Genomic DNA, 27,588 nt, shown 5'->3' with positions numbered 1-27,588 from the left:
TTGTCCCATATTCAGATCATATGGCCTTGGTTTTCTGTTTAGGAGCCACTAAGCGCCCAGATATTGGTAGGGGGCTATGGAAGCTCAACTCTAGTATGTTGGAGGATGACTATGTTCAGACATGTGTTCATTCCTTCATGCAGAGTCAGCTAGAGCGGGTGGACTTCTATGATGATATGGCCGCCTGGTGGGAGGATGTCAAGGATGAGATCAGAACCCTCTTAAAGAGACTGTCCTTTAAAAAGGGGAGGAGTAAGTATGGCCAGTATCTCAAGCTGCGCAAAGAATTGGAGTCACTATATTCGGCGGGTGGGGACCAACAAAGGATAGACCAGCTGAAATCTGAGATAAGGCAGTATCAGTACAGCAGGTATACCTCCCTGGTTCTTGAAAGGGATTATGGGTCCTTAGGGTCTCCTGATCCCTTTGAGAATTGCCGGGAGCGGGTGGCAAATAAATCTGTCACCGGTCTCACTGACTCCCAGGGTGTTTTGCAGGAATCTCGGGAGGGTATCCTGGGGGTGGTGAGATCGTACTATGCTGACTTGTTTCAGAGGAAGGTTTTGGATAGAGACAAGATGACCCAATTCTTGGAGACAACTCCGCTCCCTGATACTAATGATTTGGACTTTTCTCCTTTGACAGCAGAATTGACGGTGGCAGAGGTCAAAGAGGCCATTGATAAGTTACATCTGAAGAAGGCACCAGGTCCGGATGGGATAACAGCAGAATTCTATAAGACATTCAGAGACCTCTTGGCCCCAATCCTCGTGGATGTTTACACAAATTGTCTAGAAAGTCACCTGATGCCTCCATCCATGAGAGTGTCCTCGCTGATTCTGCTGTCTAAAGGTAAAGAGCCGAGTGACATCAAGAACTGGAGGCCAATTGCCCTCTTGAATGTCGACAGGAAGATTCTGGCAAAAATCCTGTTTTCTAGGTTAGTTTGTCTGTCCCCGGCACTGTTGGCAGGCTGTCAGTATGGCACAGTAAAAGGGCGGAACATCTCTGGGGCAGTGATCTCCATAAGGGAGATGTTTGAGAGATGTAAAGCCCTGAGGTGTGGGAGATATGTTGTCAGTCTTGACCAGGCTAAAGCCTTTGACAGAGTAGATCACGAGTATCTATGGGCCACTTTGTCAAAGTACGGTATTCCGGGACAATTCATCGATTGGCTGAAGACTTTGTATTGTGAGGCCGAGAGCTTTCCTCTGATCAATGGTTGGCAGGGTGACACCTTCAGGGTTGAGGCGGGGGTGAGACAAGGTTGCCCACTGAGTCCGCTGCTGTATGTATTTGCCTTAGATCCGTTTCTGAGGTCACTGCAGGAGTGTGGTTTTCAGGGGGTGCCGGTCCCCCACTCCCTGCCCCTGAGTGTTGTTGCCTATGCGGATGATGTGACTGTAGTGATATCTGAGCCTCGTGAGGTGGAGATGTTGTCTATGGCCATCAGAAGTTACTCGGAGGCCTCAGGGTCTCTGGTCAACTTTGAGAAGAGTCAAGCTCTCTGGATATCTGATTCTGATCCAGACTTTGATCTGCCCCAATTTGTGAGAGCCTCCTCCTATATTAAAATCCTAGGGGTCAAATTTGGGAGGGACGATAATGCCAAACTAAATTGGGAAGAGAAGTTGGAAGCCGGAAATGCAAAGGTTCAGCGATGGAAGAACTGGAGGCTGACCTATAGAGAAAGGGTTACAATGTTGAAGACTTACCTGGTCCCCGTCTTCTTGTATGTCTCTGTCGTTTTTCCTTTGCCAGAATGTTTCTCCGCTCGGCTCTTTAGCCTGTTCTTCCAGATGTTTTGGGGGAACAGGTTGAACCCAATAAAAAGAGGGATCACCTACCTACAGAGGAGAGAGGGTGGGTTGGATATGCTGAATCCAAGGGTGTTCTTTGACTCCATGTTTCTAAAAGTTAATTTTGGTTGCATGGACTCAAACAACAGCTCCCTGTGGGCGAATAGTATCAGGGACTGGATATTGCCTTTTGCAGAGTCTTGGGTGCGAGGCGGCAGTCTCAAGAGGGGGAGATGGACGCGTGACTACCTCCCCCCGTACCTGGAATACGGGCTCAGATGTCTGAAGAGATGGCGCATTGAGAAGTCCTATATAGAGTGTAAGACCCGTAAGGACCTGTATGTCATGGTGTGTAGGACGTTCTTCTATTTACAGCCAGCTCTGAAGGACTGTACATCCGCCATCTTACAGGACAGTCTGAGACTCCTGAATAGTGTTAGGCTCCCGAAAAAATTTCATGACATCGCCTGGCTGTCCTTACACGGCAAACTATTTGTCAGGGGGAATTTAAGATATCTGAGTCTGTCAGATCGCAAGTGTCCCTTGGGGTGTCAGGAGGAGGAGACCATGACACATTTTATATTGGAGTGTTGGGGAGGGCGACACATATGGCAGGCGATATCCAGGAAGCTTAAGATCCTGAGACTACAGACCCTAAAATACCCTGAAATTATATATGGTGTAACATCTAGTGTGAGGGACATTGACCGGGAGACGTTATATCTGATCATCACCGTCATAAAATACTATCACTGGCACACCAGAACCCGCGTGTCCATGTACAGTGAACCCTTCCATGATAGGAGAGCAGTGGACCTGATCATGTCAGAACTGAGGTGGATCAAATGTTTGGAGGTCAGGAAGGATGGGAAAAATCGTTCATTATGGAGGAATGTACATATAGAATAATATTCACCTTCATGATGTTTTTGTGTTGTTATTTATTTATTTTCTCTTTAATGCAAGTGTATGATATATAATACGTGATTATTGTTTTCATTTAGTTTTTGTGGTCGAATGTACTGTAATATTTCTGTTTTTTTTTTTTTACTAATAAAAATTGCCTCCTTTATACAAGAATATAACTACTATAATACTGCCTCCTTTATACAAGAATATAACTACTATAATACTGCCTCCTATATACAAGAATATAACTACTATAATACTGCTCCTATATACAAGAATATAACTACTATAATATTGCCCCCTATATACAAGAATATAACTACTATAATACTGCCCCCTATATACAAGAATATAACTACTATAATACTGCCCCTATATACAAGAATATAACTACTATAATACTGCTCCTATATACAAGAATATAACTACTATAATACTGCCCCTATATACAAGAATATAACTACTATAATACTGCCCCCTATGTATAAGCAGTTATATAACTGAGAATGAAGAACATGATGGGGGATTCTTCTCACCGTAGTATAGAGCATATGTTGCGGCTGCCCCAGTAAATGACCCCAGCATCTGAATCAGAACATAAAGGGGTAATTTCCACCAGGGGAATCTGCCAAGCACGCACAAGCTGAGGGAGTATGCTGGGTTGAGGTGGCCGCCTGTAATGAAGAATGAGATGGTACCATGAGTGGTCAGGACACAAATGCCCCCCAGCGGAGGTCATGCCCCATCCAGTGGTTGATGAATCTTAAACCCTTGAAGCCTAAATCCCAGAAGGGAAGGGGAAGTGGAGTGTGCAACGGTAAAATGTTCCCCAACCCAATCACTTGAGCTTCTGTTCTTTAAATTTTCTACCGGTGACTGGTCCTCCTCAGGTAGGTTGTCAACATAAACAGTCAGTAATGTCACCTGCCTGAATAAACATTCTGTAATATCCCCTACCTGACACTCCCCCAGACGCGTATATGGCGATGACCACAGCAATGGCGCCAGCCAGGTACATACAGAAGAAGTTGCCTTTGGTCTCGGAGCTGGTGACGGCCTGAGCCACGGCCCCAGTGGTTATAAACTGGAAGACAACAAGAACATGGTGATGGAGGAGACCAGACGAGGGCAGAGGAAGCCTACAGGCCTCAATACTCCACAGTCACACTATTACCCACAATGCAATCGCACTGTATAGTACATTTAAGGCTACGTTTACATTGCCGGTTGTCTCCGGCAGTGTGAAGCCCGTTATTTTAGGATCGAGAAAAGCCGGAGAAAAAATATGGGAGTTTGATGGAGCATGCCAGCAGAGCGAAAGGGGCCCAATGTTGTTGTTTTTGTGATATCAGGTCCCATTTTTGGGTGCGCTACTTTACAAATTCCCCCGGTCTCAGTGTAGTGTGCAGTTGAGGTGTTGGGTAATCTTTCGAGGGATCGCTCACTTTTAGGCTATTTACGACTTTTTCAGGAATTGAAAATTGCACAATATTCGGACTAAAAACAAAAAAACAGGATCTGAAAGCCGAAGGCGGTGAACCCAAATAGAGAACCTGAAGGCACAAGAGGTTGTGCAACCAAAACCCTGCGGAGCAGAACCGGGAGGAATGTAATACTCCAGGACCAGCACAGACCAGGTCTTTACTAATGTCCAGCCACCCTGCCCTCACCTCACCAATGTCCGAGCACCCTGCCCTCACCTCACCAATGTCCGAGCACCCTGCCCTCACCTCACCAATGTCCGTCCACCCTGCCCTCACCAATGTCCGACCACCTTCCCCTCACCTCACCAATGTCCGACCACCTTGTCCTCACCTCACCAATGTCTGACCACCTTGCCCTCACCTCACCAATGTCTGACCACCCTGCCCTCACCTCACCAATGTCTGACCACCCTGCCCTCACCTCAACAATGTCCGACCACCTTGCCCTCACCACACCAATGTCTGACCACCCTGCCCTCACCTCACCAATGTCTGACCACCCTGCCCTCACCTCACCAATGTCTGACCACCCTGCCCTCACCTCAACAATGTCCTACTTATGAGGGGGGGGGGGGGGGGAGGTCAAAATACCTGCAGGGGGTAAACTATCTAGGGGAGAAATAAATAAGGGGGCAAGCTACTGGGGGGGGGGGCAGAATGTGTGCCCCACAGTAAAAAATGTTTCAGAGGTGCATCCCACACTGAAAAAGGTTGGGAAACACTGCTCTAGATATTGCACTCCTGGACACTAAGACCTCTGGATCTGGACCAGAGACAGGACAGAGACCACTAGGCCATCATTGAATCATGGACAAGAATTTGAATTTACTTTAATGGATGCCCAAGGTTGTATACCAAACCACCAAACCAATGCACCATCAGGCCTGGGGTAAATAAGCACTAGGTCACCAGGGACAGGGTAATTGTGGATCACTGGTGTTAGAAAAATTATTTGCTGCATCACCAGATTACACCATTGGGCCACCAGGTATAGCAAAAAGATTACACCACTGGGCCACCAGGGAGATTACACCATTGGACCACCAGGGATAACTAGACATATTAGACCACTGGACCACTAAGGATAATCATGGAAATGACACCACCAGGGATATTACACCACTGAACCACCAAGGATAACCAAGGAGATTACACCACCGAGCCACCAGGGGGATTACTTAATCACCAGGGCAAATGATGGAGATGGTACCACTAGAGTCCCAGGGAGCACTGGTCCCAGTTGTAGGACTAGGCATTGGTAGTCGGTCATTCCATGTGACTGTCCACCAGGGCTCGTGTGGTTCCTGGACTCGGGCTGCTGTGTGACTTATCTGGAGTTTAACATCCTCAGTAGCAATAAAGTGATAAGAGGATCTGATTATAATAACATTCATCTGCCCCGTGATTTATAACTCTTATTACAGCTACAAGTGTATCACCCGTCCTGTATCTACTATAGCTCTCCAAACCACTTCTGTCCTGTATCTGCTATTCCTGTATCGTCCTCACACACACTCCTCTATACTACACCTCATCCTGTATATATCTACTATTCCTGTATCATCCTCACACATGCTCCTCTATACTACACCTCATCCTGTATATATCTACTATTCCTGTACTATCCTTACAAACACTCCTCTATACTACACCTCACCCTGTGTATATATATATATATATATATATACACACACACACTATTCCTGTACTGTCCTCACACACTCTTCTATACTACACCTCATACTGTATATATATCTACTATTCCTGTACTGTCCTCACACACACTCCTCTATACTACACCTCATACTGTATATATATATCTACTATTCCTGTACTGTCCTCACACACTCCTCTACACTACACCTCATCCTGTATATATATATATATATATATATATACTATTCCTGTACTGTCCTCACACACACTCCTCTATACTACACCTCATACTGTATATATATATCTACTATTCCTGTACTGTCCTCACACACTCCTCTACACTACACCTCATCCTGTGTATATATATATATACTATTCCTGTACTGTCCTCACACACACTCCTCTACACTACACCTCATCCTGTATATATATACTATTCCTGTACTGTCCTCACACACACTCCTCTATACTACACCTCATCCTGTATATATATATATATATATACACACACACACACTCCTCTATACTACACCTCATCCTGTATATATATCTACTATTCCTGTACTATCCTTACACACACTCCTCTATACTACACCTCATACTGTATATATATCTACTATTCCTGTACTGTCCTCACACACACTCCTCTATACTACACCTCATACTGTATATATATATCTACTATTCCTGTACTGTCCTCACACACTCCTCTATACTACACCTCATACTGTATATATATCTACTATTCCTGTACTGTCCTCACACACACTCCTCTATACTACACCTCATCCTGTATATATATATATATATATATATACACACACACACACACACACACTATTCCTGTACTGTCCTCACACACACTCCTCTATACTACACCTCATCCTGTATATATATATATATATATATATATATATATATATACACACACACACACACACACTATTCCTGTACTGTCCTCACACACACTCCTCTATACTACACCTCATCCTGTATATATATCTACTCTTCCTGTATTGTCCTCACACACTCCTCTACACCTTATATATATATATATATATATATATATATATATACACACACACACACACACACTATTCCTGTACTGTCCTCACACACGTCTCTATACTACACCTCATCCTGTATATACGGTATATCTACTATTCCTGTATCGTCCTCACACACACTCCTCTATACTACACCTCATCCTGTATATATATCTACTATTCCTGTACTGTCCTCACACACTCCCCTACACCTCATTCTGTATACCTGTATATATATATATATATACACACACACTATTCCTGTACTGTCCTCACACACACTCCTCTACACCTCATCCTGTATATATATATATATATATATATATATATATATATATATATACACACACACACTATTTCTGTACTGTCCTCACACACACACACTCCTCCACACCTCATCCTGTATATATATATATATATATATATATATATACACACACACACACACACACTATTTCTGTACTGTCCTCACACACACACACACCTCTACGCTACACCTGTGTCCTGTTCTATATCACTCTGCTATTCCTGTACTTTCCTCACACACACCCCTCTACGCTACACCTGTGTCCTGTTCTATATCACTCTGCTATTCCTGTACTTTCCTCACACACACACCCCTCTACGCTACACCTGTGTCCTGTTCTATATCACTCTGCTATTCCTGTACTTTCCTCACACACACCCCCCTCTACGCTACACCTGTGTCCTGTTCTATATCACTCTGCTATTCCTGTACTTTCCTCACACACACATCTCTACGCTACACCTGTGTCCTGTTCTATATCACTCTGCTATTCCTGTACTTTCCTCACACACACTCCTCTACACCTCATCCTGTATATATATATATATACACACACACACTATTCCTGTACTTTCCTCACACACACCCCCCTCTACGCTACACCTGTGTCCTGTTCTATATCACTCTGCTATTCCTGTACTTTCCTCACACACACTCCTCTACACCTCATCCTGTATATATATATATATATATACACACACACACACACTATTCCTGTACTTTCCTCACACACACCCCCCTCTACGCTACACCTGTGTCCTGTTCTATATCACTCTGCTATTCCTGTACTTTCCTCACACACACTCCTCTACACCTCATCCTGTATATATATATATATATATATATATATATATATATATATACACACACACACTATTCCTGTACTTTCCTCACACACACCCCCCTCTACGCTACACCTGTGTCCTGTTCTATATCACTCTGCTATTCCTGTACTTTCCTCACACCCACACACCCCTCTACGCTACACCTGTGTCCTGTTCTATATCACTCTGCTATTCCTGTACTTTCCTCGCTCACACAGCTTAATATTGGGATTTTTCATGACTTACAAGCAGCACAAAGACCCCCAGAAATTCGGCCAGACATTCCCGGAGGAGGGCGCTCCTGACTCTCAGAAATCTCTGTGCCCGCTCCTGAAGATGCCAGGATGTCATGTTCATGTGGAATAGATGAGAGGAGAAAGGGGCAGGAGGGGCAGATGTCTCCTTATAAAGGTTCCTATCACAGGAGATAAGAGGGTCACCCAACAGTCAGCCGCCCCATTATCTGCCCCCCAGAGTCCCTCCCCCAGCACCAAAGAAAACATCATCTAGAGATGTAGCAGAGTTGAGTGGGTGATATGTGGTTTTCACTGTTGCCTAAAATTGCAGGTAAAACTACAGCAAACATGCAACGCTGCTCTACGAAGGAGATGACAAACTCAGCACTGCTACATTCTCTTTTTTGTAATGGGACTTATGTATAGAAATCTTAATTTATAGTAAATTGAAGAAAAATAAAAAGGAAAAATTGAACCTTGTCTATCCAGACAGCAGCCAATCAAAGTGCAGCGCTCGTCTCCGGAACCGCTCAGGAACCCAAATCGGAACTGCTCAGGAACCCAAATCACTCTGTGATTGATACAGGGAACACGGACGGGGATTCTGGTTCAATCGCATATATTAGTAATATCATCCTTTGGAAGAAAATACATAGGGGGAGATTTATGAAATCCTGTCCAGAGGAAAAGTTGCTGAGTTGCCCATAGCAACCAATCAGATCGCTGCTTTCATTTTTCAGAGGCCTTTTCAAAAATGAAAGAAGCGTCCTGATTGGTTGCTATGGGCATCTCAGCAACTATTCCTCTGGCCAGGTTTTCATAAATCTCCCCCATAGTTTTTAATTCTAAAAAACATATGTATATAACATTTAATAACATTTTTATATAACAGTTTAATAATTTTTTAGTGATTGATTCTTTTTATAAATGTTGTTTAGAATACTATTGATTCCTATGCAGTTCTATAGATTTATTTACTTCCTATTATTAGATTTAATGGTTTGTTCTGAAAATCTTTGAAATTGTTTGAAATTAAAAATTCTTTCCAATAATTCACCATATACTGATTACTTATTTATTTTAAATATATTTAAATATATAAATGGAAAATTAATAAACACACATATATATATATATATATATATATATATATATATATATATATATATACACACACACACATATTGCACTTTTGATTTCCATGTTTCCATGATTTGCACGTTTTGTTAGATTTCATATTTTCTCCTGATTTTAACTTACTTTTTGCATTTTTATTTTATTTTTTATTGACTGTTTTTATTTTTACATTTTCCTTCATTTTCATATTAAAATGTTTTCTATACTTTTTTTCATTTTTATTGAATTTGCTTCTTTTTATTTGTTTTTAATTTACATTTAGATTTTTACATTTCAATTTCAATTTTATTTTTATCTACAATTTATTACATTTTGTATTTAGTTTCTTTTTAATTCATTATTACATTTTGTTTTCATTTTTAACATTTTGTGCTTTAAATTTTATCTTAATTCATTATTAAAATGTTATTTTAATTCCTACGTTTTGTGCTTTCTGTATTTATTTACCTTGTTAGGTATAATTTTCTTACACATTACTTATACTACACGTTACTGTATTTTATTTTTTTAACAACTAACCTATTTTTAAATATTTGACTTTTTATTTCTTGTTTTTCTCAGACTCAATTTTAACTAAAGAGGAGCAAACAAATAATAATTTTCCATAAAAAGGGTAAATTATAAATAATTTAGTTGTAAATTTTATGTGTTTTTATTTGTTGACATTTTTGTTACATATTTTGTATCTCTTGTGTATCTGATTATAAGAGGAGTCTTCTTTGGTAACATTGGCAAAAGCAAATTTAGTTTTCTTTAAATTGTAATATTTTTCTGTTCTCGATTGTCTATGGCAGTGGTCTCCAAACTGGACCTCTAGAAAATGCAAAACTACAACTCCCAGCATGCCCGGACAGCCGTTACCTGTCTGAGCACGCTGGGGGTTGTAGTTTACCAACACAAATAAGTCCCGGAGCTGCGTCCACCTATAAAGTTTACAGCTCCAGGTCCCAGATCATAATATGCGGCAGATTAAAGGAGAAATCAATGAATTCTCTGGTAGAGATAAGCAGCAATAAGCGGCATCAGTCTGATCCCCGAAGCTTATCTCCCTGGCTATATTAATAATGACCTTGAGGATCTAATATAGTTACCGGGGACCTGATATCAGCAGAAAAACATCCAGATCATGAGCCGCAACACTGACCTGATAAGAGAACTACAAACCTCAGCATTGTCTCCATCACCCCACACCGCTGACCCGCACCCCACGTTACCGTTGCCCCTGTCCTCCCCTGACCTGGTAAGTTCTCACACCCACCTACACCTTGTCCCCCTCCCAAAAAAAAATCATTAACCCCAAACACCCCAACTCCGGGGCAAAACATGACCCAGATGGGTATACTCCTCAGTATCTTTGGTTCCCTTCTTGACTGAAGTAATAAATGAGTGTCTATCCTCGGGCACTCTGCCGAAGTCAATGAGGAGGTCGGTTCTGATCATCCTGTCAAAGGGTAAAGACTCGTCCCGCATTGAGACCTGGCGTCCCATAGCGCTTCTCAATGTGGACAGAAAGATTCTGGCAAAAGTGCTATTCAACAGGTTGGTGAAATTTGCACCTCAGATCCTTTTAGGGTCCCACTGCTCTGTCCCCGGTTGTAGCACTTTTAGTGCGGTGCTGGGTGTCCGCGAGGCCATGGAGCAGGGTCGGGCTGGTCACTGGAAGGGGCTTCTGCTGTCCTTGGACCAGGCAAAGACTTTTGGTCGAGTTGACGAGTATCTCTGGTCCACTCTTTTGAAGTACGGTCTGCCGGGGGGGGGAAATAGAGGTTCGTGGATTGGCTGAGAGCTGTCTGTTAAGCCCTTTGCTTTATGTGTTCGCGATAGACCCCTTCCTTCGAAGGATCGGTCGAGGACCATTGGCGGGGTGAGGATGGACCCGGCTGTGCCAGATTCTGCCTTAAGGGTAGTGGCGTATGCTGATAACGTCTCCATTTTTGTCTCTTCGCAAGGGGAGGCGGAGTGGGTGATGTCGGAGGTGGATTGCTACTCGGAGGCATCCGGGTCTGAGATCAACAGGGATAAGTTGACGGGAAGATGTCTCCAAAAGAGTGGAACAGTGGAAAGGTTGGTCTTTGACCTTTAGGTCTTCTTGATCAGGTCTTTCTTGCTCCCGTTGTTAATCTATTTGGGCAATGTCAGCCTTTTGCCAGAACCTCTATGGGCCCGGGTCTACAGTCTGTTCTTCCTAATGTTGTGGGGGAATAGACTGAACCTAATTAAGAGGGAGGTGACACTGCACGAGGAGACTAGGCAGGTTGGGTATGGTCAACCCGGTGGTATTCCTAGTGAATTCCTTTTTAAAGACCAATATATCAAACCTCTGGACAGAGGACTCCTCCATGGGTAGTCTCTTGCAGGAGATGGTTTCAGCCTTTCTTCCAGGAATGGGAGAGAGACGGTCAAGTGAAGGATCTTCGCACGTCACACGGGCATCTCCCGACCTATGCTGCACTGGTTCTGAAGGTCATCAGGAGGTGGGGGCTGGGGATGTGGGAGGTAAGAACTCTGCCGAGGAAAATCCTCCATAACAGGGTCTTGCTGACTCATTTCCAGAAACCACTGGCCCTCAAGGATTGCACAGGTGGGATCAAGGGATTGGGTTGTCTCTTCTAAATTCACCTAGGATTCCCTTGAAGTATTGGGACTTGGCCTGGCGAGGCTTCCATGGTAATCTATATGTAAGGGGCAATCTAAAGTACAGGAACTCCGATGAAAAGGGTTGTCCCCAGGAGGAGCGGGGTGTGTGCTGGAGGACATGGACCACTTCCTGCTTCAGTGCCCTTTTAATATAGAGGTATATCAAAGGGTGGGAGCTTCCATTGGCTGGCCACAGGTAGCTGCCCTTTCCTATGCTGGGTGGCTTTATGGGGCCTTCAAAGATCTGGGTGTCCAGGACCGGTGCACTTCATTTTTAGTCAGTGTAGTGGTCAGGTATCACACGTGGCAAGTGAGGTGTTTAGTGTCGACGAGACAGAAAATCCTCCCCGTGGACGAGGTTTGTCGGAACACTCTCGTGACCTGGTGAAAGTTCGTTCTTTGGAGTATGAAAAATTGGGGGCATTTGCAGCCTCTTCCCTGTGGAGGGGGTTCTCCTTTAAGGTGCCCTAACCTAGTAATCTGCTCCCTGGTGATGGGCTGAAGCTGTCACCAGAGATTTTTGTTTTCATATTGATGAAAAGATGTAGGCGGCTTACAGACAATGAATCGGAGCCCTGAGGGGTTGGTGTTATGGTGTATCTATGTATAGGGGTTGTATCTATGTATAGGAGTTGTATATATGTGTATAGGGGTTGTATATATGTATAGGAGTTGTATATGTATAGGGACTGTATATTGTATAAGGGTTGTATATATGTATAGGGGTTGTATATTGTATAAGGGTTGTATATATGTATAGGAGTTGTATATGTATAGGGACTGTATATTGTATAAGGGTTGTATATATGTATAGGAGTATTATGAATAAGGTTATAATATTTGATTCACATTTTGTGTATATTTTTGTGTAAGTTATAGGGAAGGTGGGGGATGAGTAGATTCTTATTTTGTTATTGATTATTGTTTTTGTGTGTGTATATTATATATATATAAAAAAAATTGTATAGGCATATGTTCTGTGTGTATAGGTATGTGATGTGTATATAGTTATATAGGTTTGTGGTGTATATAGTTTTGTGGTGTGTATATATAGGTATGTAGTGTGTATATAGGTATGTAGTGTGTGTTGTCCTGGACCAGAAGGGATTTTGTTTGTGATATTATAATTTGTTATGTATTAGGTTTATTTATGTTCATTTGATTATCATTGTTATGGATGTTATGTTGGTTTATGTTTTGTATTTTACATAAAATAAGAGTTCCTCAGTATCTGCTCTTATTCTGTAAATATATACACTGCACAGTACCACTTCTGTCTGTAGCTCAGGACTGTTCAGTCATCTCTATATTTCAGTTCATTATCAATGTTCTTGTATTTACTGTTGCAGAAGCTCCTGACAAAGAAGAGAAAGATTATGGGAGCAACAGCACCACCAGGTGATCAAAAGCAGGAACTGCACCAACCTCAACATAATCATTGGCAGCAGAGTTTAATATTCACCACAGCATCCTGTACCCCAAGTGTCATCATACTGCACCCCAAGTGTCATCATCCCGTACCCAAAGTGTCATCATCCCGCACCCCAAGTGTCATCATCCCGCACCCCAAGTTTCATCATCCAGTACCCCAAGTGTCATCCTGTACCCCAAGTGTCATCATCCTGTACCCCAAGTGTTATTATCCTGTACCCCGAGTGTCATCATCCTGTACCCCAGGTGTTATCATCCTGTACCCCAGGTGTTATCATCCTGTACCCCAAGTGTTATTATCCTGTACCCCGAGTGTCATCATCCTGTACCCCAGGTGTTATCATCCTGTACCCCAGGTGTTATCATCCTGTACCCCAGGTGTTACCCTTTAGCCCAAGATCTATAAATCCTCTATAAGAGGAATCATGACCAAATGAGGGAAATCAGAGTAAAAGATAAAATCCAGGCACATTTAAGAGACTCCTAAAGCCTGAGGCTGCACTACTGAGGTCCAGCATTTTCATAGAAACAAACTGTCCACATCACTGTCCACACACATCTCAGTCCAGCTATGAAGGATGTATATGAGTACAGTAGAAAAAAAAAGTAGGTGGTACTCACCCAGTTCAAAGTAAAATGTCCACTTTATTAATCCAGCTTTATAATGATACCTGGTATCTTGTGCGGTGAGATCATGGTCAGCAGTAGGCTAACTGACTAGCGGAGAGATCATGGTCAGCAGTAGGCTAACTGAGAGATCATGGTCAGCAGTAGACTGACTGACTAGCGGAGAGATCATGGTCAGCACTAGGCTGACTGACTGGTGGAGAGATCATGGTCAGCAGTAGACTGACTGACTAGCGGAGAGATCATGGTCAGCAGTAGACTGACTGACTAGCGGAGAGATCATGGTCAGCAGTAGACTGACTGACTAGCGGAGAGATCATGGTCAGCAGTAGGCTGACTGACTAGCGGAGAGATCATGGTCAGCACTAGGCTAACTGAGAGATCATGGTCAGCAGTAGACTGACTGACTAGCGGAGAGATCATGGTCAGCAGTAGACTGACTGACTAGCGGAGAGATCATGGTCAGCACTAGGCTAACTGAGAGATCATGGTCAGCAGTAGACTGACTGACTAGCAGAGAGAGATTGGTCAGCAGTAGACTGACTGACTAGCGGAGAGATCATGTTCAGCACTAGGCTGACTGACTGGCGGAGAGATCATGGTCAGCAGTAGGCTGACTGACTGGCGGAGAGATCATGTTCAGCACTAGGCTGACTGACTGGCGGAGAGATCATGGTCAGCAGTAGGCTGACTGACTGGCGGAGAGATCATGGTCAGCAGTAGGCTGACTGACTGGCGGAGAGATCATGGTCAGCAGTAGGCTGACTGACTGGCGGAGAGATCATGGTCAGCAGTAGGCTGACTGACTGGCGGAGAGATCATGGTCAGCAGTAGGCTGACTGACTGGCGGAGAGATCATGGTCAGCAGTAGGCTGACTGACTGGCGGAGAGATCATGGTCAGCAGCAGGCTGACTGAGTAGGCTGACTGACTGGCGGAGAGATCATGGTCAGCAGAAGGCTGACTGACTGGCGGAGAGATCATGGTCAGCAGAAGGCTGACTGACTGGCGGAGAGATCATGGTCAGCACTAGGCTGACTGACTGGCAGAGAGATCATGGTCAGCAGTAGACTGACTGACTAGCGGAGAGATCATGGTCAGCAGTAGACTGACTGACTAGCGGAGAGATCATGGTCAGCAGTAGGCTGACTGACTAGCGGAGAGATCATGGTCAGCACTAGGCTGACTGACTGGCGGAGAGATCATGGTCAGCAGCAGGCTGACTAACTGGCGGAGAGATCATGGTCAGCAGTAGGCTGACTGACTGGCGGAGAGATCATGGTCAGCAGAAGGCTGACTGACTGGCGGAGAGATCATGGTCAGCACTAGGCTGACTGACTAGCGGAGAGATCATGGTCAGCAGAAGGCTGACTGACTAGCGGAGAGATCATGGTCAGCAGAAGGCTGACTGACTAGCGGAGAGATCATGGTCAGCACTAGGCTGACTGACTGGCGGAGAGATCATGGTCAGCACTAGGCTGACTGACTGGCGGAGAGACTAACATACATTTTGCAGCTCTGTCCTTGTGCTCTACAGACAGACGGCATACACCCCATTAATTTCTATGGGAGCGCCGGAGATGACCAAGTACAGCACTCGGGTCTCTTTAGTGCTCCTTTCAGAGAGTAAGGGTCCCGTTCAAAAGACCACAGGGGTTCCCAGTGGTCGGACCCCCCGTGATCAGACACATCCTCTATCCCGTGGAGAGGCAATAGTTGTTTTTCACTGGACCACCTCTTTACAGATGAATTAATAAAGTGGACGTTTACTTCTAACTGGGTGACTGCTGACTACTTTTTTCCACTCTAACCATTTAGGGGATTACTATATTAGGTTCCACAACCCAAGTAGTCTCTTTTTTTTATACCTACCTGCTATTTCTTTCCTGTGTGTGGAGACTTTTTTATTTCCTACTTTTTTAATGCAGTTGTGCTTCTTTAAGCCTACTATAAAGAATGTAGGCATTCATCGGGAGACATGACATCATCAGAAGACATCAGTGATCAGGAGACACCAGTGATCAGGAGTCATGACATCATCAGGAGACGTCAGTGATCAGGAGTCATGACATCATCAGGACACGTCAGTGATCAGGAGTCATAACATCATCAGAAGACATCAGTGATCAGGAGTCATGACATCATCAGGAGACATCAGTGATCAGGAGTCATCAATGATCAGGAGACATGAGTGATCCGGAGACATAAGTGATCAGGAGTCATGACATCATCAGGAAACATCAGGGATCAGGAGACACCAGTGATCAGGAGACACCAGTGATCAGGAGACACCAGTGATCAGGAGACACCAGTGATCAGGAGACACCAGGGATCAGGAGACACCAGTGATCAGGAGACACCAGTGATCAGGAGACACCAGTGATCAGGAGACACCAGTGATCAGGAGACACCAGTGATCAGGAGACATGACATCATCAGGAGAAACCAGTGATCAGGAGACATCAATGATCAGGAGACATCAATGATCAGGAGACATGACATCATCAGAAAACATCAGGGATCAGGAGACACCAGTGATCAGGAGACACCAGTGATCAGGAGACATGACATCATCAGGAGACATCAGTGATCAGGAGACATGACATCATCATGAGACATCAGTGATCAGGAGACATGACATCATCAGGAGACATCAGTGATCAGGAGACATGACATCATCAGGAGACATCAGTGATCAGGAGACATGACATAGGGCTGGGCGGTATACCGGTTCATACCGAATACCGAAATTTTTGGGCTGCACGATATGAATTTTTCCCATACCGAAATACCGGTTGGGCCCCTCCCCCTCGGGAATGAATTATCAGCCCAGCGCAGCGCTATCCCCACATTGGGGAACTAATCATATGTGACCCGCCAGCGCTGTTCTGCTCCCCCCACCAAATGATGCTACCTGCCAGCGCTGTTCTGCTCCCCCCAATTAATTATCAGCCCAGCAGGGTACTACTCACATATGTCACCCGCAAGCACTGCCCTCCTCCTCTTTGTTGCGGGCCGCCGGTGTGTGGTGAGATCCCCTGCTGTGTCTTATTGTGTAATGTAGAGCGGGGGGGGGGGGGGGTTTGAAGTGAAATTTCTGAACCTAAGGGGCGTGGCTTAATTATCTCCTGCAGATGTGCGCCTTCGGGCTCTGCCCTCGCTGAGGGGAGGAGCGGTTCGGTTTTTGCATGGGTTCGGAAATCTCACCTCACACCGGCGCTAGAACTCTATACTGTACGCCACTGGTCTCCAACCTGCGGACCTCCAAATGTTGCAAAACTACAACTCCCAGCATACCCGGAAAGCCAACGGCTGTCCGGGCATGCTGGGAGTTGTAGTTTTGCAACAGCTGGAGGTCTGCAGGTTTGAGACCACTGCTGTACACTGTATCCCTAAGCCAGGGCTGCAAAAGATAAAGAAAATAAACTTTAACTTACCTACGTCAGCCTTACGCTGGGGACGGGAACGTCGGACATCCGTCAGCCTATCACCGGCCGGAGCGATGAACCACCCCGGCCAGTGATAGGCTGAGCCCACAGTCATGTAAGGAGCTCTGGCCGGCTTCTTACATGACAGTGTGTTTAACCTATCACTGGCCGGGGCGGGACATCGCTGCGGCCGGTGATAGGCTGACGGCTGTCCGACTTTCCCGTCCCCAGCGTAAGGCTGACGTAGGTAAGTTAAAGTTTATTTTCTTTATCTTTTGCAGCCCGGGCATAGGGATACAGCGTACAGCAGTGGTCTCAAACCTGCAGACCTACAGTTGTTGCAAAACTACTACTCCCAGCATGCCCGGACAGCCGTTGGCTGTCCGGGCATGCTGGGAGTTGTAGTTTTGCAACAGCTGGAGGTCCGCAGGTTGGAGACCACTGGCGTACAGTATAGCGTTCCAGCACCGGCGGCCCCCAACAAAGAGGAGGAGGGCAGTGCTTTGGGTGACATATGTGAGTATGGTGGGAGGGGGGGGGGGGGGAGCAGAACAGCACTGGCGGGTCACATGATTTGGGGGGTGAAAGAAATACCGTTATATACCGTGGAACCGCCATAAGCTACAAAAATACCGTGAAACACATATTTGGTCATACCGCCCAGCTCTATGACATCATCAGAAGACATCAGTGATCAGGAGACATGACATCATCAGAAGGTCTCAGTGATCAGGAGACATCAGTGATCAGGTCAGGAGACATGACATCATCAGAAGACATCAGGGATCAGGAGACATGACATCTTCAGGAGACATCAGTGATCAGGAGACATCAGTGATCAGGAGACATGACATCATCAGAAGACATTAGGGATCAGGAGACATGACATCTTCAGGAGACATGACATCTTCAGGAGACATCAGTGATCAGGAGACATGACATCATCAGAAGACATCAGGGATCAGGAGACATCAATGATCAGGAGACATCAATGATCAGGAGACATGACATCATCAGAAAACATCAGGGATCAGGAGACACTAGTGATCAGGAGACACCAGTGATCAGGAGACACCAGTGATCAGGAGACACCAGTGATCAGGAGACATGACATCATCAAAAGACATCAGGGATCAGGAGACATGACATCTCCAGGAGACATCAGTGATCAGGAGACACCAGTGATCAGGAGACACCAGTGATCAGGAGACACCAGTGATCAGGAGACATGACATCATCAGGAGACACCAGTGATCAGGAGACACCAGTGATCAGGAGACACCAGTGATCAGGAGACATGACATCATCAGGAGACACCAGTGATCAGGAGACATGACATCATCAGGAGACACCAGTGATCAGGAGACATGACATCATCAGGAGACATCAGTGATCAGGAGACATCAGTGATCAGGAGACATGACATCATCAGGAGACATCAGTGATCAGGAGACATCAGTGATCAGGAGACATCAGTGATCAGGAGACATCAGTGATCAGGAGACATGACATCATCAGGAGACATCAGTGATGAGGAGACATCAGTGATCAGGAGACATCAGTGATCAGGAGACATGACATCATCAGGAGACATCAGTGATCAGGAGACATGACATCATCAGAAAACATGACATCATCATTTAAATAAACGGGTCCGGCATGGATATGGCAGCAGTCGATTTTTTAATTCTCCCACCAGATCCAGATGCTGTATGCCAAATCATGGTGTGAATGCAGCCTTATGGGGGAGATTTATTAAAACCTGTACAGAGGAAAAGTTGCCCATAGCAACCAATCAGATCGCTTCTTTCATTTTGCAGAGGCCATCTGATTGATTGCTATGGGCAACTTTTCTTCTGGACAGTTTTTGATAAATCTCCCCCCTACTGAAACACAAAAATTGTGTTGTGTCTTTAAGGGGTTAAAGGGAAGCATCATACACAGAGCTATTTGTAAAAATGCTGCAGTTTCAAAAACATAAATAGGAAACCGAGAAATGATTTATACTTCTGCTTACTGCTGTGTAAAAAATCTGCATGAAAACTTCAAAAAGACATACCTTCTGTTTGATCTCTTTTTTTTTTGCCAAAAAGTGTGCCTCCTTCTGCTGCAAAACTACAAATCTCAGCATGCCCGGACAGCCAAAGGCTGTCCGGGCATGCTGAGACTTGTAGTTTTGCACCAGCTTGAGGCACCCTGATTGGGGGAAACTGCATTAGGGTGCGCCCATATGGGCAGGTTTTCCGCAGATTACAATGGCTTTAATATGGTATTCTGGAGATTTTCCGTCACAGCTCCAAATCGCTGTAATACCCAAAAGGGGTATTCCAGGAAAAAAAACTTTTTTTTTTTCATATCAACTGGCTCCAGAAAGTTAAAAATTTGTGAATTACTTCTATTAAAAAAATCTTAATCCTCCCAGTACTTATCTGCTGATGAAGGTGAGTTGTTCTTGTTGTCTGACCACAGTTCTCTTTGCTGACACCTCTGTCTGTGTCAGGAACTGTCCAGAGCAGGAGAGGTTTTCTATCAGGAACTGTCCAGAGCAGGATATGTTTGCTATAGGGATTTTCTCCTACTCTGGACAGTTCCTGACACAGACAGAGGTGTCAGCAGAGAGCACTGTGGTCAGACAGAAAAGAACAACTCAACTTCAGCAGCTGATAAGTACTGGAAGGATTAAAAATGTTTAACTCCTTAACGACACAGGACGTATATTTACGTCCTTCACCAGCTCCCGACTAGCAGGGAGCCTCCAGCTGTTGCAAAACTACAACTCCAATCATGCCCTGACAGCCTTCGGCTGTCTGGGCATGCTGGTAGTTGTAGTTTTGCAACAGCTGGAGGCCTCCCGGTCGGGGAACACCACCTTATCCCCTAACGGTTCAGATGTGTGGCTCTGTACCGGTATGGCGGTCATAAATACGCTATAATACAACGTAGTATATATATGATATAATCCGTCATTATTCTCTGGGCCATTACAATAGCAGCATTTACCTCACTAATATGGCGTCATTACATCTGGTGTATTATCCCTGTTCATAAACACAGTCCATCCCCTCACATATATCAGCGGTCACAGGAAGCCATCTCCACATGACAGGATTGTTACCTCCGAGCTGTGAGGCCGCCATATTCTATATAAATATATACATATCTATTACACTCTACACTATCACCTGACCTCTCCCGCGCTCAGGTTCTCCTCACATACAGGACACGCAGGGGAGAGCGTCTGTGGTCACGTGATCAGCGCTTAACTCCTCCCACTTCAGAACTCCCGCTCTCCGGGAATAACCCGCTCCTGTTATGTCTCCGCTACTCACTGGAGGCGGAAGTCATGGCGGCCTGTGTATTCTGTCCCGGACTACTACTCATCCTGCTCCACAGCGTCTCCGGCAGGTGCGGGATGGGGGAGGATGAGAGTTGTAGTTTATGTAGATGAATGTGGCGGAGAAATGTCCCGTTCATCACTGAGCGGCCGCTCCGCAGTGTGTGAGGTAATAACCAATAGGGGAAAGGGCGGGAGTGGTTGTCATGGTAACCGTGTGGAGCGTTCGAACAGGATCTTCCCGCGCTGTTTATTGTGGGGTCACGTGACTCCTGTATTGGTCTGGACTGAGCGGAGAAGGGAACAGGCGGGAAAATGGTGAATAAATACGTGAGGTAAAGAAGGATAAAGGATTCTATGGGACTTTTTATTAGGCATGGTTACATATACTGTACAGCAGTCATACAGTCATCATACATACACTGTACAGCAGTTATACGTCCGTCCGCCATACATACACTGTACAGCAGTCATATGTCCGCCATACATACACTGTACAGCAGTTATACGTCCGTCCGCCATACATACACTGTACAGCAGTCATATGTCCGCCATACATATACTGTACAGCAGTCATACAGTCATCATACATACACTGTACAGCAGTCATACGTCCGCCATACATACACTGTACAGCAGTCATATGTCCGCCATACATATACTGTACAGCAGTCATACGTCCACCATACATATACTGTACAGCAGTCATACAGTCATCATACATACACTGTACAGCAGTCATACGTCCGTCCGCCATACATACACTGTAAAGCAGTCATACGTCCGCCATACATATACTGTACAGCAGTCATATGTCCGCCATACATATACTGTACAGCAGTCATACGTCCACCATACATATACTGTACAGCAGTCATACGTCCGCCATACATACACTGTACAGCAGTCATACATATACTGTACAGCAGTCATACGTCCACCATACATATACTGTACAGCAGTCATACAGTCATCATACATACACTGTACAGCAGTCATATGTCCGCCATACATATACTGTACAGCAGTCATACGTCCACCATACATATACTGTACAGTAGTCATACGTCCGCCATACATACACTGTACAGCAGTCATACATATACTGTACAGCAGTCATACGTCCACCATACATATACTGTACAGCAGTCATACAGTCATCATACATACACTGTACAGCAGTCACCCGTCCGCCAAACATACACTGTACAGCAGTCATACATATACTGTACAGCAGTCATACATACACTGTACAGCAGTCATATGTCCGCCATACATATACTGTACAGCAGTCATACAGTCATCATACATACACTGTACAGCAGTCATACGTCTGTCATACATATACTGTACAGCAGTCATACAGTCATCATACATACACTGTACAGCAGTCATACGTCCGTCGTGCATACACTGTACAGCAGTCATACGTCCGCCATACATACACTGTACAGCAGTCATACCTCCGCCATACATACACTGTACAGCAGTCATACGTCCGCCATACATACACTGTACAGCAGTCATACATATACTGTACAGCAGTCATACATACACTGTACAGCAGTCATACGTCCGCCATACATATACTGTACAGCAGCCATACATATACTGTACAGCAGTCATACAGTCATCATACATACACTGTACAGCAGTCATACAGTCATCATACATACACTGTACAGCAGTCATACGTCCGTCGTACATACACTGTACAGCAGTCATACCTCCGCCATACATACACTGTACAGCAGTCATACATACACTGTACAGCAGTCATACGTCCACCATACATACACTGTACAGCAGTCATACGTCCGTCATACATACACTGTACAGCAATCATACATATACTTTACAGCAGTCATACATATACTGTACAGCAGTCATACATCCGTCACACATACTGTACAGCAATCATACATATACTGTCATCATACAGTCATCATACATACACTGTACAGCAGTTATACGTCCGTCCGCCATACATACACTGTACAGCAGTCATATGTCCGCCATACATATACTGTACAGCAGTCATACAGTCATCATACATACACTGTACAGCAGTCATACGTCCGTCCGCCATACATACACTGTACAGCAGTCATATGTCCGCCATACATATACTGTACAGCAGTCATACGTCCACCATACATATACTGTACAGCAGTCATACGTCCATCATACATACACTGTACAGCAGTCATACGTCCGCCATACATACACTGTAAAGCAGTCATACGTCCGCCATACATATACTGTACAGCAGTCATATGTCCGCCATACATATACTGTACAGCAGTCATACGTCCACCATACATATACTGTACAGTAGTCATACGTCCGCCATACATACACTGTACAGCAGTCATACATATACTGTACAGCAGTCATACGTCCACCATACATATACTGTACAGCAGTCATACAGTCATCATACATACACTGTACAGCAGTCATATGTCCGCCATACATATACTGTACAGCAGTCATACGTCCACCATACATATACTGTACAGTAGTCATACGTCCGCCATACATACACTGTACAGCAGTCATACATATACTGTACAGCAGTCATACGTCCACCATACATATACTGTACAGCAGTCATACAGTCATCATACATACACTGTACAGCAGTCACCCGTCCGCCAAACATACACTGTACAGCAGTCATACATATACTGTACAGCAGTCATACATACACTGTACAGCAGTCATATGTCCGCCATACATATACTGTACAGCAGTCATACAGTCATCATACATACACTGTACAGCAGTCATACGTCTGTCATACATATACTGTACAGCAGTCATACAGTCATCATACATACACTGTACAGCAGTCATACGTCCGTCGTGCATACACTGTACAGCAGTCATACGTCCGCCATACATACACTGTACAGCAGTCATACCTCCGCCATACATACACTGTACAGCAGTCATACGTCCGCCATACATACACTGTACAGCAGTCATACATATACTGTACAGCAGTCATACATACACTGTACAGCAGTCATACGTCCGCCATACATATACTGTACAGCAGTCATACATATACTGTACAGCAGTCATACAGTCATCATACATACACTGTACAGCAGTCATACAGTCATCATACATACACTGTACAGCAGTCATACGTCCGTCGTACATACACTGTACAGCAGTCATACCTCCGCCATACATACACTGTACAGCAGTCATACATACACTGTACAGCAGTCATACGTCCACCATACATACACTGTACAGCAGTCATACGTCCGCCATACATACACTGTACAGCAGTCATACGTCCGCCATACATACACTGTACAGCAGTCATACGTCTGCCATACATACACTGTACAGCAGTCATACGTCCGCCATACATATACTGTACAGCAGTCATACATCCGTCATATATATACTGTACAGCAGTCATACGTCCGTCATACATACACTGTACAGCAGTCATACGTCCGTCATACATATGCTGTAAAGCAGTCATACATATACTGTACAGCAGTCATACGTCCGTCATACATACACTGTACAGCAATCATACATATACTTTACAGCAGTCATACATATACTGTACAGCAGTCATACATCCGTCACACATACTGTACAGCAATCATACATATACTGTACAGCAGTCATACATATACTGTACAGCAGTCATACGTCCGTCATACATACACTGTACAGCAGTCATACATCCGTCACTCATATACTGTACAGCCATCATACATATACTGTACAGCAGTCATCCAGCCATCATACATATAATGTACAGCAGTCATACAGTCATCATACATACACTATACAGTCATCATACATACACTGTACAGCAGTCATACATATACTGTACAGCAATCATACATCCATCATAGATAAACTGTACAGCAATCATACATCCATCATACATATACTGTACAGCAGTCATACAGCCATCATACATATACTATACAGCAGTCATACAGCCATCATACATACACTGTACAGCAGTCATACATCCTGTACCCCAAGTGTCATCATCCTGTACCCCGAGTGTTATCATCCTGCACCCCGAGTGTTATCATCATGTACCCCAAGTGTCATCATCCTGTACCCCGAGTGTTATCATCCTGTACCCCGAGTGTTATCATCCTGTACCCCAAGTGTCATCATCTTGTACCCCAAGTGTCATCATCATCCTGTACCCCGAGTGTTATCATTCTGTACCCCGAGTGTTATCATCCTGTACCCCAAGTGTTATTATCCTGTACCCCAAGTGTCATCATCCTGTACCCCGAGTGTCATCATCCTGTACCCCAAGTGTCATCATCATCCTGTACCCCGAGTGTCATCATCCTGTACCCCAAGTGTCATCATCATCCTGTACCCCGAGTGTCATCATCCTGTACCCCAAATGTCATCATCCTGTATCCGTCATCATCCTGTACCCCAAGTGTTATTATCCTGTACCCCGAGTGTTATCATCCTGTACCCCGAGTGTTATCATCCTGTACCCCAAGTGTTATTATCCTGTACCCCGAGTGTTATCATCCTGTACCCCGAGTGTCATCATCCTGTACCCCAAGTGTCATCATCCTGTACCCCGAGTGTCATCATCCTGTACCCCGAGTGTCATCATCCTGTACCCCAAGTGTTATCATCCTGTACCCCGAGTGTCATCATCCTGTACCCCAAGTGTTATTATCCTGTACCCCGAGTGTCATCATCCTGTACCCCAAGTGTTATTATCCTGTACCCCGAGTGTTATCATCCTGTACCCCGAGTGTCATCATCCTGTACCCCAAGTGTTATCATCCTGTACCCCGAGTGTCATCATCCTGTACCCCAAGTGTTATTATCCTGTACCCCGAGTGTTATCATCCTGTACCCCGAGTGTTATTATCCTGTACCCCAAGTGTCATCATCATGTACCCCGAGTGTCATCATCCTGTACCCCAAGTGTCATCATCATCCTGTACCCCGAGTGTCATCATCCTGTACCCCGAGTGTCATCATCCTGTACCCCAAGTGTCATCATCATCCTGTACCCCGAGTGTCATCATCCTGTACCCCAAGTGTCATCATCATCCTGTACCCCGAGTGTCATCATCCTGTACCCCAAGTGTTATCATCCTGTATCCCGAGTGTCATCATCCTGTACCCCAAGTGTCATCATCCCGTACCCCGAGTGTCATCATCCTGTACCCCGAGTGTTATCATCCTGTACCCCGAGTGTCATCACCCTGTACCCCGAGTGTCATCATCCTGTACCCCAAGTGTTATCCTGTACCCCAAATGTCATCATCCTGTACCCCGAGTGTTATTATCCTGTACCCCAAGTGTTATCATCCTGTACCCCGAGTGTCATCATTCTGTACCCCAAGTGTTATCCTGTACCCCATGTGTTATCATCCTGTACCCCAAGTGTTATCATCCTGTACCCCGAGTGTCATCACCCTGTACCCCGAGTGTCATCATCCTGTATCCCAAGTGTTATCCTGTACCCCATGTGTTATCATCCTGTACCCCAAGTGTCATCATCCTGTACCCCGAGTGTTATCATCCTGTACCCCAAGTGTTATCATCCTGTACCCCGAGTGTCATCATCCTGTACCCCAAGTGTTATTATCCTGTACCCCGAGTGTTATCATCCTGTACCCCAAGTGTTATTATCCTGTACCCCGAGTGTCATCATCCTGTACCCCGAGTGTCATCATCCTGTACCCCGAGTGTCATCATCCTGTACCCCAAGTGTCATCATCCTGTACCCCGAGTGTCATCATCCTGTACCCCAAGTGTCATCATCATCCTGTACCCCGAGTGTCATCATCCTGTACCCCAAGTGTCATCATCATCCTGTACCCCGAGTGTCATCATCCTGTACCCCAAGTGTCATCATCATCCTGTACCCCGAGTGTTATTATCCTGTACCCCAAGTGTTATCATCCTGTACCCCGAGTGTCATCACCCTGTACCCCGAGTGTCATCATCCTGTACCCCAAGTGTTATCCTGTACCCCATGTGTCATTATCCTGTACCCCGAGTGTTATCATCCTGTACCCCAAGTGTCATTATCCTGTACCCCCAGTGTCATCATCCTGTACCCCATGTGTTATTATCCTGTACCCCGAGTGTCATCATCCTGTACCCCCAGTGTCATCATCCTGTACCCCATGTGTTATTATCCTGTACCCCGAGTGTTATCATCCTGTACCCCAAGTGTCATCATTCTGTACCCCATGTGTTATTATCCTGTACCCCGAGTGTCATTATCCTGTACCTCAAGTGTCATCATCCTGTACCCCAAGTGTCATCATCCTGTACCCCAAGTGTCATCATCCTGTACCCCCAGTGTCATCATCCTGTACCCCAGGTGTCAGCGTGTTATTGAGTGTTGTTCAGGTAATTATGGTATCAGCTCAGTTAACACCTTAAATGGGTACTCCGCCCCTAGACATCTTATCCCCTATCCAAAGGATAGGGGATAAGATGTCAGATCGCCGCGGTCCTGCTGCTGGGGATCCCCGCTGCGGCACCGCGCTATCATTACAGCACAGAGCGAGTTCGCTCTGTGCGTAATGACGGACGATACGGGGGACGGAGCAGCGTGACGTCATGGCGCCGCCCCTCGTGACATCACAGCCCGTCCCCTTAATGCAAGTCTATGGGAGGGGGCGTGACGACTGCCCCTCCCCCTCCCATAGACTTGTATTGAAAGGGGCGGGCCGTGACATCAC

General features: G+C 45.2%; 1 protein-coding gene across 8 annotated transcripts in view; it reads right to left on the bottom strand.

The window, feature by feature from the left end:
* AQP10 (aquaporin 10) overlaps positions 1-21,189 on the bottom strand; it is a 29,850-nt gene extending 8,661 nt beyond the window's left edge. Inside the window, exons 1-6 of one of the 8 annotated variants that reach the window (XM_056546507.1) lie at positions 20,850-21,189; positions 13,304-13,390; positions 8,738-8,897; positions 8,272-8,440; positions 3,666-3,792; positions 3,245-3,382 (exon numbers count right to left, since the gene is read on the bottom strand). In XM_056546507.1, coding sequence (XP_056402482.1) covers positions 3,245-3,382; positions 3,666-3,792; positions 8,272-8,382 — 376 coding nt within the window. In that variant the 5' untranslated portion in view covers positions 8,383-8,440; positions 8,738-8,897; positions 13,304-13,390; positions 20,850-21,189. Of the gene's footprint in view, positions 1-3,244; positions 3,383-3,665; positions 3,793-8,271; positions 8,441-8,737; positions 8,898-13,303; positions 13,391-20,520; positions 20,742-20,849 lie in introns of those variants that run through there. The other 7 variants (XM_056546511.1, XM_056546508.1, XM_056546509.1 and 4 more) reach the window with 7 other exon arrangements.
* Between the last annotated feature and the right edge of the window lie 6,399 nt (positions 21,190-27,588).

This window comes from Hyla sarda, chromosome 11 (genome assembly GCF_029499605.1).
Source record: "Hyla sarda isolate aHylSar1 chromosome 11, aHylSar1.hap1, whole genome shotgun sequence".
Lineage (NCBI taxonomy): Eukaryota > Metazoa > Chordata > Amphibia > Anura > Hylidae > Hyla > Hyla sarda.
The sequence above is the reverse complement of the archived record's forward strand: the minus strand, read 5'-3'. Positions and strand labels throughout refer to the sequence as shown.